The sequence below is a fragment of the Eulemur rufifrons genome, chromosome 20 (assembly GCF_041146395.1).
Source record: "Eulemur rufifrons isolate Redbay chromosome 20, OSU_ERuf_1, whole genome shotgun sequence".
Lineage (NCBI taxonomy): Eukaryota > Metazoa > Chordata > Mammalia > Primates > Lemuridae > Eulemur > Eulemur rufifrons.
Genome location: NC_091002.1, coordinates 21,148,806 through 21,166,499, shown reverse-complemented (window position 1 = coordinate 21,166,499; position 17,694 = coordinate 21,148,806). Strand labels below are relative to the sequence as shown.

The 17,694-nt window shown below is 50.7% G+C and overlaps 2 protein-coding genes across 8 annotated transcripts; one reads left to right on the top strand and one right to left on the bottom strand.

Annotated features, from left to right (window-relative positions):
- Window positions 1-1,097: 1,097 nt before the first annotated feature.
- BLCAP (BLCAP apoptosis inducing factor) lies at window positions 1,098-11,558 on the bottom strand. 5 transcript variants are annotated; one of them, XM_069495670.1, is made up of 2 exons: window positions 11,472-11,558; window positions 1,098-3,036 (listed from the first exon to the last, which is right to left on the bottom strand). In XM_069495670.1, exon 2 carries the CDS (start codon window positions 2,858-2,860, stop codon window positions 2,597-2,599), a length of 264 nt encoding a protein of 87 aa, XP_069351771.1. In that variant the 5' UTR covers window positions 2,861-3,036; window positions 11,472-11,558; the 3' UTR covers window positions 1,098-2,596. The 5 variants fall into 5 exon arrangements, with proteins under 5 accessions (XP_069351771.1, XP_069351776.1, XP_069351773.1 ...); XM_069495675.1 differs by lacking the exon at window positions 11,472-11,558 and adding an exon at window positions 11,249-11,412; XM_069495672.1 differs by lacking the exon at window positions 11,472-11,558 and adding an exon at window positions 8,094-9,370.
- On the top strand, window positions 5,042-7,434 carry NNAT (neuronatin). 3 transcript variants are annotated; one of them, XM_069495667.1, is made up of 3 exons: window positions 5,042-5,197; window positions 6,113-6,188; window positions 6,415-7,434. In XM_069495667.1, the coding sequence occupies exons 1-3, from the start codon at window positions 5,126-5,128 to the stop codon at window positions 6,642-6,644; spliced, it is 378 nt and encodes a 125-aa protein (XP_069351768.1). In that variant the 5' UTR covers window positions 5,042-5,125; the 3' UTR covers window positions 6,645-7,434. The 3 variants fall into 3 exon arrangements, with proteins under 3 accessions (XP_069351768.1, XP_069351770.1, XP_069351769.1); XM_069495668.1 differs by having other exon boundaries at window positions 5,126-5,197; window positions 6,113-6,193; XM_069495669.1 differs by lacking the exon at window positions 6,113-6,188.
- Window positions 11,559-17,694: the final 6,136 nt, after the last annotated feature.

Genomic DNA, 17,694 nt, shown 5'->3' with positions numbered 1-17,694 from the left:
CCTGAGCTCCTGGAGAGTCAGGCCTGGGTCTTGCCCCTGAAATCCCCAGCAAGCCTAGTACAGGGTCTCAATGTTTGTTGAATAAACCATCCTTTTCATGTGGATGACTCCTTAGCTTGTCAAGACTTTGCAGAACCACAAAATACATCCAGAAACCCACAAAAGAAGAATTCGGAGACAAAAGCACAAAGGAATCAAATAGGAAAAATACCCAGCAGATATGATCGATAAAAGTTGGGTTCTTTCAAAATACTTCTAAAACAGACAAGTCTTTGGCAAGTTTTGATTAAGAAAAGAAAGCATTGATAAGCAACACTGGAAATAAAAAAAGGGATAAAGTGATGATGGAGAGATTTAAAAGAGCAGGAGAAAACCACACACTTTATAGCAATAATTTAAAAATCGAGGTAGGTAAAACAGGTGATCTACTATGAAATTACCAAAGCCCTTCACAACTGTTACCTCAATAAATCCTAACAAGAGCCCCGTGCCTTGAACAGGCAGTGTTCCTACTGTGCCTTCTAGAAGAAAGGAAGGGATTCAGACGTGCACACCGAGCACAGCTCCTGGCAAGCTAGCCCTCTGTCTCAAAGGTCATGGCCATGGAGCCTGAGCACACCTAGACATGGAACCAAACCACTCGTGCACTTCTACCATTGCCTTAAGTCTGCTGGTTGGACAGCCAGTCTTATTTATTTTTCCACTTGAAATGTCATAAGGGGTTTCACTTTATTTTTACTTCAAAAGCAGCACCATAAAAATCCTTGATGATTAGAGCTCCAGCTGTCTTAAGTTGTTTGTCAAGGGATCGGTTACTCAAATCTCCTATGGAGAGAAACAATTTCAGGCGAGAAGCCATGGGAGCTGAGAAACACAAATGTCTCATCTCTGAAAACTTTCAGACTCCCTCCTGTTCACCGCCTGGCCTGCCCCCTGCTCCCTCTCCCCTAACCCCACCATCTGCTCTCCAGAGAGCATATCAAATTTTTGGGCTAAGGTACTCTGGCGCCAAGGACTCAGCCCCTCCATGCATCCCCCTGCCCCCTACTAACTCAGAAATCCAACGCCAGGACCCAAATGGACTGCAGCCACATAGAAACACAAAGTAAAGTTTATAAAGCTTTATTAAACATTTCAAACAGCTGTGCAACGAACACACCAGAAAGAAAAGCTCTAGAACAGCAGCCCAAACATTTCACAAGTGTGGCCTTGCAGCCTCACAGTCCCATTCCCTAGATGGACTGCCTCCAGTTCTGTCTCTGCCTGGCCCACCTCCCTCTCCCCTCAGGCAAAAGAGAGATGGATGGTTCGGACTGGAAGGACAACCATGCTGATCCCCAGTGGGCAGGGCCAGGAGAAAGTCTCGTTTGCCAACACTGTTACTGAAGCGCAGAAAAAGAAGCAAGTGACAGTCACAAAGTCTTCCTGTGTATTCTTCATAATGCACAGTCTATATGCGCAGGAACGGAGAAGCTCCTGGCGGGAGGACGATGACCACTGCTCCCCTCTGTCTTGTCTGAACCACCTCGGAATCCAGTGTGCTGGTCACTCTGCAATCCCCATGCTAAATAAAAACTGTAGCGGCACCTACTATATATAGCTAGCTACTACTAAACCTCAAAATCAGAACACATTCGATACAGCTTCTTTAAAAGGAATATACACACATGTATTTGTACATACATACACACGCACAGGGCACATCAAAAAATATGCAAACACCTATCAAGGGACTCATGGCTGTTATGAAACACACAAGTACTCTCCCACTCACTCAGCTGGGGACCGATAGATCTACATGAACACACAATACTTCAATCCCGTAGAGCATGCACGGGAGACACAATGAGGCCCCCCTCCTTGGGACAGCTGAGAAAGACAGGAGGGCAAAGGAAGTGGGGCTGGGCCAGCAAGCAGGAGCCCAGATACCAGGTGAAAGAGCAACACCTATCTGTTGCTTCCTTTCTTAAAAATGAAGGGGAGAAAATATTGGGAGATTCGTGGACAAGTCAAGACATTTTTCTGTTTAGCCTGCTGAACAAGGAAACGAGGATGAAAAAGTGAGGCTCTTGGGCGTCAGCAATCTCTTCAAATTTGAGATAAGTGCAAAAATGAGCCCTGTCTTAGACAGGCGCTCCCCCAAAAAGGAAAGGGGTAGAAGAGAAGGGAAACAGGGAGAGGGACGAGGAGTCACTAATATTCTGGGAAGGAAGGAGACCCTGACAAGGAGGGGGTCACAGAGGTGACAATGACAATGGCATTTTATCTGCCCAGGTCACTCTAGGGCAGTTGACCAGGATGGGTGCAGACTTCACCATTATGAGGCGAGGGGGGTGGCCATCCTACCAGCCAGGACCAAGATGGGGACAGAACACACACAACCACGAGACCACCCATGACTACAGGACTCTACAATAAAAGCACTGGTCAGTGCCATTATTCACATTATAAGGATAAAACATCACAGGCCAAAAAGGCGCCATCAGGAATGTGGCACCCGCGGGGCTGCGGGATTTGAAACTCCAATGCTTTATGACCTATGTCAATGCCTCCCCTCCCGTCTTCTGCTTCCTTGGAAAGCTAACAGAGCAGGCTGTTAGGTGCCCACAACACCAGGGTCATGCGCCAATTCTGGAAGCGGGGAATCAGAGCAGTGGTACAGGAAACAGTTTCCCCAGCAGCTATAGCAGATGAGGAACAGCGCTGCCAGGAAAACCAAGGCACAAATTGTGCAAGGCTTCCGCTCCAGGAGGAAGCTGAGCAGGTAGAAGCCCATGAACATGGAGTGGCTAAACCACAGGGCGGGGTTGAGGGGCTTGGGGATGAGGAGGACAGGCAGCAGCCACTGGAGGCAATACATGATCTCTGCCGGGCAGGGCCTTCGCCAAGGCTGCCAAGCACCGCTGCAGGAACCGACCTAATGCGAGCCAGCGGGCGCAGGCGGCTGCCCTCCGCTTTCTTCAACCCTCACTCTCCAGGAGCTGAGCCGCTGTGCTCTCTGGCTGTCAGCCCGGGATCACCAAGGCAGCAAGGATCCTGAAGGGAGAAAGTCAACACAACAGACAAACACACAAAGGACAGACAGACAGACAGACAAAAACAAACAAAAAAAAAACAGGAACAGAATGTATACTTATTTGGGAAGATGGATCATGGTTAACAACAGCAAATGTGAATGCCCTTTCCTCCCTGCCCACCCATGGAAGTTCCACTCCTCTCCAAGTCACCAGTTCGGGAAGCCTCCTGGGATGTTTCCCCTGGGCTTCTACTGGGGGCTCAGGGAGAAGGCTCTCTGGCACGGTCTGTACAGTGGACTGGCTTTGCCTGGGCCCTGCCCAGCAGAGATCATGTATCGCCTCCTGGGGCTGCGGCCCGTCCTCAAGGGGCCCAGACCGCACAATACCGCCCTGTGGTTGCCACAGAACGGCCATGGGCTCCGGCCATGGGCTCCGTGCTGTGCCCCCATGTGGTAAGGACAGGGTTCTGTATCTATTATCTCTCGCAGCAGTAGGTGCTCAGGCGACGAGTTAAAGCAGTTAGCGGCGCACTGCGGGCCCCCAGTTCAGGCAAGGGATCTCTGGGAAGCTGCAAGCGGCAGCAGCACCACCAAATACTCTGTTTTAAGATGGCAGCCGAGGCAGAGCTTGCTTTTTTCAAAGTAACCTGGCGTCATTTTGCCAAAACCAGCCAACTTCTTGGAAAATCAATGCAGAGAAAAATCACTATGCCACTTCATCCAAACTGAACTCGCTTGGATCATTACACTTCCATCTGCTGCTGGCACTGTAGAGAACCTGACCTCCATGAGCTTTTAATCAAAATTAATTTTCTATTCACATAAGAGTAAATGCCAGTTGGCCCCTGTGTCAGGCAGCTTGCTAGAGAGGTGCTTGGCGGGCCACTGGTATGCCGAGGGCCACGCTCAGAAACGGCGTTTGGGTCTTCCTGTCCGGAAAACCCGCGATCACTATCCGCGCGGGACCCCTTAGGCGCTCCGAAAGGGACCCGCCTCGCCTGGAAACGGGGCTTGCGGTAGCCACGATCCTCCCGCAGCGGTAGCCACGATCCTCCCGCAGCGATAGCCACGATCCTCCCGCAGCGGTAGCCACAATCCTCCCGCAGCGGTAACCGCGGTCCTCCCGCAGCGGTAGCGAAACCCCGCTCCTTGCTCCAGCCGCTCAGCGCAAGGGGTACAAAGTACCCCACTGGCTAGGGCAGACCTACCAGGCCTGGGGGAGGGGAGCAGAAGACAGAGGTTGAAGCAACCTGTTCTGCCGAAAACTATGCCTGACACATTCCGAGTACTTTTCTAAAGCTCATTCCTCCCGCGCGTAGAAAGGGCGCGGATCCTTCCCGCATCCCGCCCAGAGTAGATACTCGGAGACTACAGCTTTTGCGCCCAGAGCGCAGTGTCCTGGCTCAGCTCCCCACGGTAGCCACTTCGCCTGCAGATCCTGATCTCTCCTCCCAGCGCAAGAAGCGGGATGCGAAGAATCGGAGAAGCGTTACGCGCTCAGAGACTCTAATGAGGCAGAGTACCTGGGCTTAAAACTCACACATTGAATATTAGGAAGAGTCCTGAGCACGGGCCTGTGGTGCCAAGGCTCCTGAAAGGGGCACCGTTTTTTTCTCTAAGGGCAGATAATCCCTCCCTAACTTCGGTTTTCCACCCATGCCTAAAGTGGGGTATAGGGCAGCAGCGGAGATTAGGCTCAAATGTGCAGGCCAGGGCTCAGAGAGAAGGGCGCAGCACCAAGAGGTTTGCATCCCCTACCCTCGCCCTACACTCCACCCAGGGTCACGGTACCCTTTCATTTTACACGAAAATTCAAAAGCGAGCACAGCGGAATCTTCTGGAAGGGGGCTAAGATGGAACTCAGGAGGTGGGGGTCGGTGTGGAAAGAACAGATGGATTATTTTTTTCTTCTCCTGGCGAATGAGGATCGCCCCCAGTCACCCCTCCTCATGAAGCCCCCGCGAAGCGCGCATGCGCACTTAGGCGGCGGGCGGGTACTTAAGGCGCGGCCGCGGCAGCTGCAGCAGTGCGCCCTACAGCGGACTCCGAGCGACGAGCAGCCCTCGGCGAACCCTCGCTCTCGACCACCCACCCAGCGCTCTTGGAACCATGGCGGCAGTGGCGGCAGCCTCAGCTGAGCTGCTGATCATCGGCTGGTACATCTTCCGCGTGCTGCTGCAGGTAAATATGCTGGGGTTCCGGGTGGGAGATGGTTCCCAGCGCGTGTCCCCTGAACCCGCAAGCCCGCGTCGCGATTGCCGCCTCCTATTCCGATTGCCGCGATCCCTGCCCGCCCAAGTGCCGCCGCCGGCATCGTGCGTCCCCCGCCCATTCCCTGCGCCGTCCTCTTAGCGCAGAACTTCCCCTGTGCGCCCGCGCCCGGCTGGGGACAAAGACTCGGGGCGCGGCGGGCGACCGCTGCGGACGACCAACCGAGGCTTTTAGCGACCTACGTGGTAAGAAAAACCCGCTACACCCAGACTCGACCCCGGGAGGGAGGCGGGGCGCTTCTTTTGCGAGACTTTACAGCTCGCAGAGCAAAAATTTTCCGCCTTAAAAAATTGCGCATTGCGGGGAAATTTTCTTAAAAAATATACATATATATATAATGCTTGCGGGAGTGGGATGAAAAATAAGTTAGAAAAAGGCACTTCTCAGAAAAAAATAAAAATCACTTCGCAAAAAAACCCCACAACGAATTAGAGGAAAAATTAACCAAAAAGAAAAATGCGCATTGCAGGAAAATAAATCAGACAAAAAGCACTTGGTAGAAAAACACATTAGATAAAAAGCGCATTGCAGGAAAAAAATAGACAAAGGATCTAACTTTAAAAAAATGAATCGGAGAAAAACACTTTGAAGAAAACAATTAGAGGAAAAAGCCCTTCGCAAGAAAAATGGAAGGGGAAAAAAGCGCTTCCAAAAAAGGAAAAAGCGCTTTATGGAAAACCAAATAGAAGCAAAAGCGCTTTGTGTAAAAAGAAATCAGAAGAAAGCGCTTTGCCCATAAAATCATTTACCCTAAAAGCTCCCTTTGCAGGAAAAATTCCCTGCTAAAGGAATTCTTTGCCAAAGGAGTCGCGTATTTCCTTCAAGGTGTTCCTGGAATGCTGCATTTACTGGGTAGGATTCGCTTTTCGAAATCCTCCAGGGACCCAGCCCATTGCGAGAAGTGAGGTATACCTAAGTTGTGGGTCCAATCAGCTTGCCGCCATGCCGCGCTCAGCACAGTTGGAGAAGCTCCAGCTGCCCTGACTCGTGGACAGGCTGTGCTCGCGCCCGCCTCTCCAGCCCACACTGGACAGATGGGCGGGGCAGGGGGCGGGGGCGGGCACGGCAGCTCGCAGACACGCTGCGGGTGCTCTTTACTAAGGGCGGGTCCTGGGTTTCTCACACAGGTGTTCAGGTACTCCCTGCAGAAGCTGGCGTGCACCGTGTCGCGGACCGGGCGGCACGTGATGGGGGAGCGCGGGCCCAGAGCCCCCAACTGAGGTCCCAGCTCCCACCCCTGGGCGGCCACATCATCAGATGCTCCTGTGCATCTCAGCTAGCATGGGAGCCAGTGCCGCACAGGAATGGGGGGTCCCCTGTGTTCCCCTGTCAAAGGAGCACTTGGCGAGGTCAGTGAGGGGCCGGTAGGCCCCCGGAGAAGCAGTACCAACAATGACGACAATACCAGATCCCTTCCCAACCCCTTTGCCCCATCCCACTGCGGGCCATGGTGGGGGAGGAGGGGGAATGGGGGAGCAGATCCCTGAGATCCGGGCATAGGCACCACATTCTGATCTGGACCAAGTCGGGACAGCACCATCCCAGCCCCGCAGCCACGGCCATGCCAGCAGGCCGCACCACGGAGATCCCAACACCACACCAGCCAGCAGAATGGACATCCCGACATCGCCAGCCGAAGCCCTGAATCTCGGTGCAGCAGAGAACACCAACTGCGTGCCTGTGTGGCGGGACTGGAGGGCGTGGGTGAGAGGGGAGGAGGGTTAAGAAATGGAGTGGGGCCCTCTCACTGTCCCTTGCCTACGGCATGTGCATTCCAACATTGCTGCCTAATGCTCCCTCAATCCCCCTCATTGCCTCCCAAGCCCACCCCATCCCAAAGAGATGTGTCACTTGATTCGGACCTATTCAACCAGTAAATGAATCCCACCATCTTTACTAAAACTAAAACGCCTTCTCCGAGCCCCCGGCCTCTCACTGATCTTGCTTCCCTGGTCTCACGCAGTTGTGGTCAATATTGTGGTAATCGCTAATTTTAACAATTGTTTAGGTGTGCTTTAGTTGTGTCTCCCCAGCTAGATTGTAAGCTCCTGGAGGACAGGGACCGCCTCTAGAAAAAATAAAAAAAGTACCTCCCCCATCTCGCACAGTGTCCCAGGACCCTGCGGGGTGGTGGAGGTGCACCAAAAAAATTGTCTATTGTGGCTTCCTTTGCGGCATCGACACACACTTCTAAGACTGGGAGGGAGGAAATGGGGGGGCGAATTGGAGTAGGCACACTACTTGGGGGAGGGAGGAAATGGGGGGAATTGGAATAAAGTGGGCTCCTAACACCCAGCCCCATCTCAACACTGTCCTGAGATAAAGGACCATTTTCCCCTCCCCCAAATTAAAAGCTGACAACTTCACTTGTCCCGGAATAAGGGACTACTTCCCCTTCCCCAAAGGGGTGGGTGCCTTCACTTGTGGTCCTGGGATAGGGGACACAGCAGATAATCATTATGGGAAAGATGGGAAAAGGGGTAAAATGGTGGGAAGAGCCCTCAAAATGGAGTACTAGGGCCCCCAGGGGGGTGATTTCAGAGCACAAAGCCTTACTCCAGGTCTCCATCCAAGAGCCCCAAGGAAATACGTAATGGGCAGGGTGGACACTGGCCTGGACAATGGGTACGGGATAAGAGGTGTGGTGTGGCACCTCCTCCATCCATCTTAACACTCCAGGGCCCACAACCACCAAGCCACTCCAAGGGCAACCTGCCTGGCCCCACCCTGCCCCATAAACCTCTCTCCCATTACTGGGTTCCTTGCTTTTCCCAGCACTAGCCTCTTTATTCTTAGGGACGCTTACCAGGTCCCTGGCCCTGGACTCTCCCCTGCCATCATGTCAGGCTGGGTGGTGGGCTGGCTGCTCAGCTTCAGACTTCTCTTCCCTCTCCCACTCCTCAGTGAGGTGGGGCTCTTCTTACATGGGGTCAGCTGACTCTCACCAAATGGCCCTGCCGCCTGTTCAGCCTTGTCTCTGGCTTTATGTGTCCCTGTCACTACACACCTGTTCCTGGGTCAACACCAAGGGAGGGAGTTGGAGGGCCATAAATCTCTCTTCCTGCCATTTCCTCAAATCCCTTAGTCACAGTTGTCACAAACACTTCTGGAGCACAAAGTACCTCGCCCCCTTGAGCCTGATCATGTTCCCCTCCCTTAAGCAAGCCTCTTAAGTTTCTCAGCCCAGTCACCAGCACCCGAAGGCACCTACAACTTCGTTCAGCATCAGAGAATTATGGGGGTGTGGGTGCAGATCTTGGTTCTGGTCTTGGTTTTGCATCAATAAACCTAAGGAACCCAGACAAGTCACCCTCCACCCCTCACCTTCAGTTCTCCTCTGTAAGAGGGCCTCTAAGATCCCAGTGAACCCCAATATACTAGAAACACTCTGCTGTCCAAGGGGCAATCAGGACTTGGATAGAAAGTGCAATCTGAGACTCCATCTTCCTTAGGCTGTGTGGCTACAGCTGCTACCATAATCTGAAGGTGAGGCAGGTCTCCTTTTGCCCCAGACTGACTCATCAGCAGGCAATGCCCACAATCCCTCCCTTCTGAAGCCCGTATCTTGGCAGCCCTCAAGACTGGGAGTTTCTGTGGTTTTCCACACTAAACCCACAGAACCGTGCACATATTTCAACATGTGTTCTCAATGACGGCTGACCCTCCCCTCAGAGCCTCTGAAGGGTGTGCCCATGGCCCCACTGCCTCAGATGCTCTAACATCAGCCAACGTGACAAGGTAGCTGAGCTTTGGAGGAAGGCCAAAGCACAGCATGGAAAAGTCTGACCACTCTGGACACAGTATTTCCTGTGCCCACCCCTTAGAAGGCAAGAGGCTGTGGGTAGTCTCAGAGCTTTCCAGATGATCTTGGCAAAGCCCTTTTCCTCCATCCATCCATCAGGGCTCTGAGCGTGGCATGGTGAGATGACAGAAATCCAGGCAAGGGCTGCTCTGGTGGCCTGCACCTTCACAGTTGGGCTTGAATGTGCAATGTCCACTTCCCACTTTCATCCTCTACCCCCAAACCCTCATGTTCTGGTAGCAAACAACCCACCAGAGATGACAAAAGGAATGTATTCACTTTCCATCCTGTGCAACGGTCCAAACATATCTTGTTTATAAAGTTTTTCCACAAGCTATACCATTAAAACATTTTATTCTGAAAGAGAGCAATGGGAGGTATTGAAAATGACTAGTGTTTTATTGCAAAGCCCTTAGTCACAGCACTAAATGTCCCCTTTCCCTAAACCATCACTGCTCCCACAAGACTGCCTCCACAAGGCCAAGGACAGAGCAAATGAGTTGTGAGGGACGTGGAATAGCCTTGTGGGATCCAGCAACAGGTGAGACCCCTGGGACTAATCCCTGAGAAGGATGTCAGTTTCTTAGCCTAGAGTTGAAGTTGAGGGGTGGGGGTGGGGCGTTAGGTACTACAACCTTCAGAGGAGTGGGGTGCTATGTGACACTGTTACCTCTATCTGTAGAGTATCTGAATTTGACTGAGGGAAGGGATGTCTGTTCTTGGGGCGGGGCGGGGCAGGGCGGGGCAGGGCAGGGGCAGGTTTCCTGAGCTTCAGCTGTAGGGCCAGCAACAGCTTATTACAGGAGAGTTGGATGGGGGAGGTTTGTTGTGAGCCATTCACTATTTGGAAATATGTTGTATCTCCTCAGGAGCCAACACCCCAAAGGGAGATTCTGAATTTGCAGTTAGCTTTTTCCCCAGAGATTTAAACATGTGTGCTCATGCACACACACAGAACAGTAGTCTAACAACAGTCTCTTTTTCCCTGGTGACCTCTGACTTCCTCTATATGCCCCAGAGAAATGTTGTCACCATCTTCTCTGGGAATGATCCCATTTATCCTCCTTTTCCCTCCCACAGGGCCCAAACCCCAGCAGGATCCAGATTCCTGAGCATTCCCAGAGCAGGAAGTCAGAGAGGCAGGCAACACACGGTCCTTGGTATATCACCCAGTGACAGGCTTGAAATGGAATGCATGTGTTTCAAAGATAGGAGAACAACAAGCAAAGACAGCCTAACCCAGATTCCTCTTTGAAACAACATATTACAGATAAAAGTTAAACTGTTTTTGGCAGCAACTCTAACAAGACCGATTTCAGATATGGATTTGACCTGGTCATTGGAAATCAACCAGGCTTCCAGTGACGGAATCTTTTAACAGATTTGCTCAACATTAATTAGGCTCTGATTTAAAAGAAACAAGCAAACAAGATCTAACACTTGACATTGGCACTTAAGCTGGAACTTTTTTTCCTGCCGGCTTTGGTGTTGCCGTCCAGAAGGCTGACGGGATGGTTGGACCATGTCAGGCAGGGCAGAGAAGCCGTCCCAACACACCAGTTCCCTGAAGGGGATAAAAGACGATCCGAACCTATAAACAGAAAGGCCGTTTCTTTCCTATGACAGACCCCAGTCTCCCAACATTTAGCGTTGAAAAGGGACACGGATGCCTGTAAGGAAACTAAAGATGATTTGCAAGAAGGAAGGACAAAGCTACTGTCCCCCATCCCCCATTCTTCCTTTCCAGGCCATTAGTGTGCCAGGCATTCCGTTCCTTCAGCTGCCCTTGAGGGCCACTCCCCACACATATTGGAGGAAAGGGAACGGGTGTCCCGACTTGAGGTAAAGTTAGAGGGAGTAAGAAGCGCCCGCGACTGGAAGCAGAGCGTCAACCTATCACCCCAGACACCGAAGTGGGGACCTGGGGCAGGAGACCCTTTTCTACTCTTTTTTCCACACCTTCTGATTTAAAAAATGCAACTGAAGTGGTGGCAACAGTGACAGGCCTCCCACAAGGTGGGCCCCCTGCCATGGGATCCGGGGCTGAAGAGGCGGTGGTCGCGCTCCCCAGCCCCGCGCCCCTCGGCTCTGCCTGCCTTATTCTGGGAGGGCGCTGACCTTGGAGGCCGGAGCGAGAACCTAGGAGTCCAGTGACCCACCCTTGGGCTGGGAAGAGACCCCTAAGGCCCAGGCTAGGGCCAAGCAGGGCAATCACTTGACGCCGGACAGGGGTGCTCCCCCTCCCCCCTCCCGGTGTGTGCGGAAGCAAAATCCCAGCGTGGGGACCCGGCGACGCCTAAGGTGACCCAGAAGGGACAACATGGCGGCGCGGCCGCATTGAGGGCTTCTCATCCCGCCCCCAGCAGGCTGATGCCCAGGTACCTGCGAGCCCTGCCATGGCGCCGCTGCCACTCTCGCCGTCGCTGCCGCAGCCTGCCTCCACCTCTGCTTGCCACCGACGCCGCAGGAAGCCGGGGAGACGCCCCCTTCGTCTTCTAGTCGAGCCGGCCGAGGACCCCTTCGGGAATCGGGCTGTCCACAGCGACGCCTGATCACAGAGCCCAAAGTGGGAGGGTCACCTTCGCTCGATAGCCGCTTAATATCCGCCACAGAAGACCCTCTGAGGACTTTCGGTGTACTTTTACAAATGTCTGGGAGCGCTGAGGTCTTCAAACAGCAATAATTTCTAATCAGGCGCGTCTGGGCAGCCCCAAATCACGGGCCATGGACCCCTCATGCATATGCAGCAGATTGTGATCTTTACTCATTGAGAGTCGAGCGGGCGTACTTTAGCCCCGCGTGGGTGAGTCCCGGGTCAAGATGTGCCCCGCGGGTGGCCTGTCAAAGCAGGGAAAACCTTCTCGTGGCTCGAAGTCCACTCCCTCCCTGGCCCTCTCATGAAGGGGCCAAGGCTAGCAGCGAAAGATCGGGGCTCAGAACTTGGGACCTGCCTTGGGTTAGAATCCTGACTCCTCTCCTTGCCCTGTATCTTGGGCGAGCAAGTCCACCCCTGCTCTCAACTTCCTCACGGCTGATGAAATGCCGACCTCTGGGTTGTTACGGGCACTGATGAGTCAGCATGTTCATTCATTAGCTAATTAAGCACATTCCTCGAGCGCTTACTACGTAAAAGCGCAGTGCTAAAGGCAAGGGAGTAGTGTGGGTGACCTGAAGGCGCTGCCAGTCTAATAATCACTAATAATTTTAATCAAATCAATACATAGTTACGTACCATGGGAAGGGCTGCGAGGGAAAGTAAAGAGTGTTATGAGAAACTAATGGAGTCCCAATGTAGGGTGGGAGGTGAGGGTGGAGCCTCCTTGGGAAGATGGCATTTAGGCTAAGAAACCAAGGACGATTAGGAGTTGTGCGGGGCAAAAGTGAGGAGGGAAAACGTTCTAGGCAGAAAGAACTTGTCCCAGACGTGGAGGTGGGAAGGAGCAGAGTGAGGGTAAGAGATGAGCAAGAAATAGGGCAGGTAGCGCTACATAATGAATTTCACTTTTACCTTGAGTGTCAAGGGAAGCCATTTTCATCAGGGCAATGGTAATCAAATTTGGGTTTCTTAAAAGGCCACCCTGGCTGCTTGGCTTGGAGGGGACTCGGCAGTGGGTGTGGGGAGACCAGTCAGGAGGCTTTTACAGCTTTCCAGGCATAAAGTAATGGTAACCTAGACAGAGTGGTGGCCTGGGGAGGTGGAGAAGGAAAGGACATAAGATTGGACTTGGGTGGGTGCCGATGGGCGATAATACCTACCTGGGATTTAGCCTTGAGGTGAAAGAGCCCTTGACCAAGGTGATGATAAAGCCTGAAGAAGGAACAAACTGAGAGGGAAGATCAAAAGTTTGGCTTTGAGAAGTGAAGTTTGACATACCTGGGCAACATGTAGGCGGACGGGGTGAATAGATAGTTTTACATGAGCTGAGCTCCCCAGCTTGGAAGGGAAGCTGGGGCTGGAGATAGAAATTTGGGTGCCATCAGCACAGAGCTCATGGCATCGGGTGATAACCCAAAGGAGGGACCGTAGATAGAAGAGTGGGCAGGCAGAAGAGGAGAACCCAGGAAAGGAGACTGAGAAGCAGTGGCCAGTGGGGTAGACTGCTTAGCAGGGATGATGCTGTGGAGAAGAGAAACGGCACCACTGGGTTTGGGAATAAGGAGGGTTTGTGGACTCTATCCTTTATGTTGCAAGTTAAACAAAACAAAACAAACAAACAAAAACCCCCAAAACCCTAAATCAATTGGCTTAAAAAATAAGTAGCTTGCCACTCAGTGGCAGATGAATGGTGTGGCTTGACCATGTCATCAAGGACCCATACTAGTTTCATCTGCTGTCTTTTTGTTGGTTTCATGCTCATGGCCACCCAGTTCTTGGGGTCACATCCAAGTCAAGGAGATGTCCATTCCTCGTCTAGCTGAGACTCAAACAGGCCTGGATGTGGCCCCTCACCATCCTGCTGCTTATGGACTAGGGGATCAACACATCCATGCTAGGGACACCTGGTGTCCCACACTGGAGGGAAAGAGGAGTCTTGTAATGGAACGTCTTGTTTAGAAAAAGAGAGAGAGCTAAGTGCTGGCAAGGATGTGGAGCAACTCAAAATTTTTGCATACTGCTGACAGCACAGGAACTCGGTACAACCGCTTTGGGAAACTGGCAGTATCTTCTAAATCTAAACGTACACCTGTGCTACTTTTTTAATTCTTAAAGAATTTATTTAAGAAAATAGCAATTTATAAATAGGGAAGTACCAAATCCAGTACACCTGTACTGTGACCTAGAATTTACCCTCCTAGGAATTTACCCAAGAGAGATGAGTGCCTGTGTCTACGTAAAGACTTGTGCAGGAATGTTCGTAGCAGATTTATTCAGAACTCAAACTGGAAATAGCTCAATGTCCATCCACAGGAGAATAGATACACCAATTGTGGCGTGTTCATCCAGTGGAATACTGTGTGGTATATAGTAATATAAAAGAATAAACAACGCACACATGTAACCCTATGAATTCATCTCAAGTACAGTATGTGAACTAAAAGAAGCCAGACACAAGAACAGTCCATGCTGTATGATTCCATTCCTATGAAGTGTAAGAGCAGGCAAAGCTACTCTATGGTGATAGAAATCAAAATAGTAGTTACCTGGGTCAGGTTGGGAGTAGGGAAAGGAGAAAGAGGAACTGTTCTGAGGTGCAGGAAAAGGACTGTATCTTAATCTGGCTGGTGATTACATGAGTAAAAATTCATCAAGCCATGCCTTAAGACTAGGGGGCTTTATGTATTTTATCTATGTTATACCTCAAGAAATATAAAAGACAGGAAGAGGTCCCACCATCCCATGGCACGTGACATATGCTACCAAGCAAGGATCAGAGGTCCATTTTGGGGGTGGAGGATGTCATCTTCCAGTAATTTCATGCCGGGTCTGGGCATTGACAAGACCTCAGTGGCCAACCCTTGTCCCTTTGGGGCTCCAGAAGGCTGGAGAAGGTGAGACCAGGGCTTCTCACTCACGTGGAGCGGGCTGCTGCCCAGCTGGTGCTTCTCTCTGCCCACGGGACGGCTCCACCCTCCGAGCTCAGTTCCAGGTGGTAGAAACAACACCAACACTGGCTCTGACTTGAGGGACCTGGAAGGTCTTTCTGCCTTAAACCTTTGCTGAGCAGCCTCAGCCTCCTGCCAAGGCCTCCCCAACTTGCCCCTACCCACCAGACACCCAGGCGCACCCAGGACTCCTGCTCTCTCCTGCTCCACACTCCACCGATCTTGTTCATTTCTCCTGAAACCCCCTTGGGCCTCTTCTGTCTCCACCGTCAAAGTTCAATCTGGAGGCAGTAACTGTTGAATGAATGGTTACTGAATGACTGAAAGGCCAGGCCGAGCTTTCTCATTTGTCCCCTAAGCCTCTGATTTAGCTGGTAACCAAATGGAATTCATTTGGAATTGGATGGCAAATTTGGGGCTAAATGATACAGTATCAGGAAATGGTTATGTTATGAATAGAACAATGTTTTGTGAAATCACAATACCTACTTTCCTATACTATCATTCTGTTTGACAATTACTTTTTTTTGAAAATCAACATTATTTCCTTACCAAGACAGATTCAGGAAATTCAACCTGTAATGAACCAGTAGTTAGTTATTAAAACACCAAAGAAGCTGTGTGATATCAAAAGTTTTAAGATGTAATAGGAAACATTGTTACCAACATGATCAAAGAAAGAAGTAAGCTCTGGGATAACACAGACTGTAGCCAGAGTGCTGAGGTTTATTCTACATTTACTAGCTGTGTGTCCTTGAGCAAGTTAATAAACCTCTCTGTGCTTCAGTTTCCCATCTGTAAAACAGGGAAAACATTACACTCTACCTCATATGGCTGTTTGTGGGGATTCAATGAGTTCATTTTTTTGTTTTGTTTTTTGAGACAGAATCTTGCTCTGCACTCAGACTAGAGTGCAGTGGCACAATCATAGCTCACTGCAGCCTCAAACTCCTGGGCACAAGTGATCCTCTTGCCTCAGCCTCCTGAGTAGCTGGGACTATAAGATTGTGCCACTGCACCCAGCTAATTTTTAAATTTTTTATAGGGACAGGTTGTGCTATGTTGCACAGGCTGGACTCAAAGTCCTGGCCGCAAGCAGTCCTCCCACTTTGGCCTCCCAAAGTGCTGGGATTACAGGTGTGACCCACTGCGCCCAGCCAATGAGTTCATATTGTACAATGCTTAGAATAGCACCTGTCACATAGCACTCATAGTTACCTGTCACATAGCACTCATAGTTACCTGTCACATAGCACTCATAGTTGTTATTACAAATGGGTAATAAAAGTGTCCCAGGGACTGGAAGTGCTGTGGGACCGCTGGTGGGGAAGGCCCTTCCCACCCATGCCCGTAAAGCTCCAGGACAACTGGGTTCAAATCTCTGACCTGCTTTCGTGACCTTGGGTGTTTTCCCAACTCTAAGGCCCTTTTGTTCCAGACTTCTTGGGGCTTCTTCATGTGGGAAGAAAATGCTTTTAGCCAAGCCTGTGGCGACACCTAGTGGTAATATGGGGAACTTATTATTCTTAATCTTTCATCAATTTACTAATGCTGTATTAAGCTCTTACAATGTGCCAGACAGTGTTACATGAACTGTCTTAGCTAATTTTAATGTAATCCTATGAAATATAGGATGTAATCATTCTTATTTTATGGTAGAGGATCCAAAAGTTCAGAAAGATGAAGTCAGTTGCCTCAGGCTACGCAGTTATGGCAGACAGATTTGAACCCAGGTTACATGGACCTGAATTTTTAACTCCTTTATGCCAGGTTTCTGGATGAGTCCTGGGAAACATGATAAATCATATTCCTGCCCCCGTACAGCACATAACTCTAGTCTGTAGCTATTTTGGGGGGAATAAATGAGCCTCAGACTCCCATGCTGGGATAATCTGTAAAATACCTCCCCAGTCTCCATTGGAGAATTTGGAATGCAGGGAGAAAAGTCTTTCCCAGGAGATTATGAGATCCTGCTAAGGACTCGCTGTGAGATCTAAATTCCAGAGTCCCAACTGTCGTTCCTTTATTCAGCCATCCCTACAGCAAACATTCGCTGAGCACCCATCATAGGCTGGCCATGTGCCAGGCTCTAGAGATACAGCAGTAAGCAAGACAGAAAGCGTCCGTGACTTCACTGAGCTCCGTGGGGACTACGGACTAGCAGGGACATGGATCTGGACGCCAGACCCAGGAGGCCAGAGTGGCTCCAAGTCCTGGAGTGCTGGATGGTCCAACCCTCAGCCAAGGCTCAGAGAAGGAAGCTGGAGCCCCACGCCCCCAACTCTGACTCAGCCCCCACTGCATTGAGCCAGCAGAGCTCAGCAGCCTGAATTCAAGGACACGTCTGGGCTCCTTCAGAGCATTTCAGTCCTGCCTCCAACACACATGCACTGTGTGACCCTGGGCAAGTCACGTTACCTCTTGGAGTATCAGATTCCTCAGCTATAGGGTCTGATCATGGTACTTCTGCTTCCCTCCTGGGATGGTTGTGACACTCCTATGCATTTGTGCAGATGTAGCAATTGACACAGGGCACAGCACACAGTAAACACTGAGGAAACAGTTGCTGCCCGTGCATCCTCTGGGATCCCACGTAGTCCTTGGGTCCTACAAGAAAGATCGCTAATCTCCCTCATTTTGTCAACCATAAGACAAACCCTGAAAACCTTTTTTATGGTTTCAATGATCAGGTTATAAACTCAACCGCAGAACTCACTGAAAGTATTTTGAACACAATGAAGAGACACTTAAATGATTGAAAGGTCTTTTAAAGTATTTTCCCAAGCTGAAAAGCAGCTGTGAGTGGCTAAGAACCTTTCTCCGACCATTTTGCGGACATTGACAAATAGCCTGACACACTCCGTGGAAGCATAGATTCTTGAGACTGCTTCTGAAGGCTTCCAGAAACAAAAATTTGTTGTACAAAAGTCATGACGTCATTTTAATAAGGAATTAATTTTCAGTGTCCACCCCTATCAGAGAAGGGGTCTTCTAAACTCTAGACTCATATGTTCAACTGTCTACTGGATACCTTCACTTGGATGGCAAATCCACACATCCA

Bases quoted from the DNA above. Each gene is read 5' to 3' on its own strand.
- NNAT (XM_069495667.1), top strand. From the start codon at position 5,126: ATGGCGGCAGTGGCGGCAGCCTCAGCTGAGCTGCTGATCATCGGCTGG. The intron at 5,198-6,112 runs GTAAATATGCTG...ATTTCCTTCAAG, and splicing joins TCTTCCGCGTGCTGCTGCAG to GTGTTCCTGGAATGCTGCAT. The intron at 6,189-6,414 runs GTGAGGTATACC...TTTCTCACACAG, and splicing joins GACCCAGCCCATTGCGAGAA to GTGTTCAGGTACTCCCTGCA.
- BLCAP (XM_069495670.1), bottom strand. From the start codon at position 2,860: ATGTATTGCCTCCAGTGGCTGCTGCCTGTCCTCCTCATCCCCAAGCCC.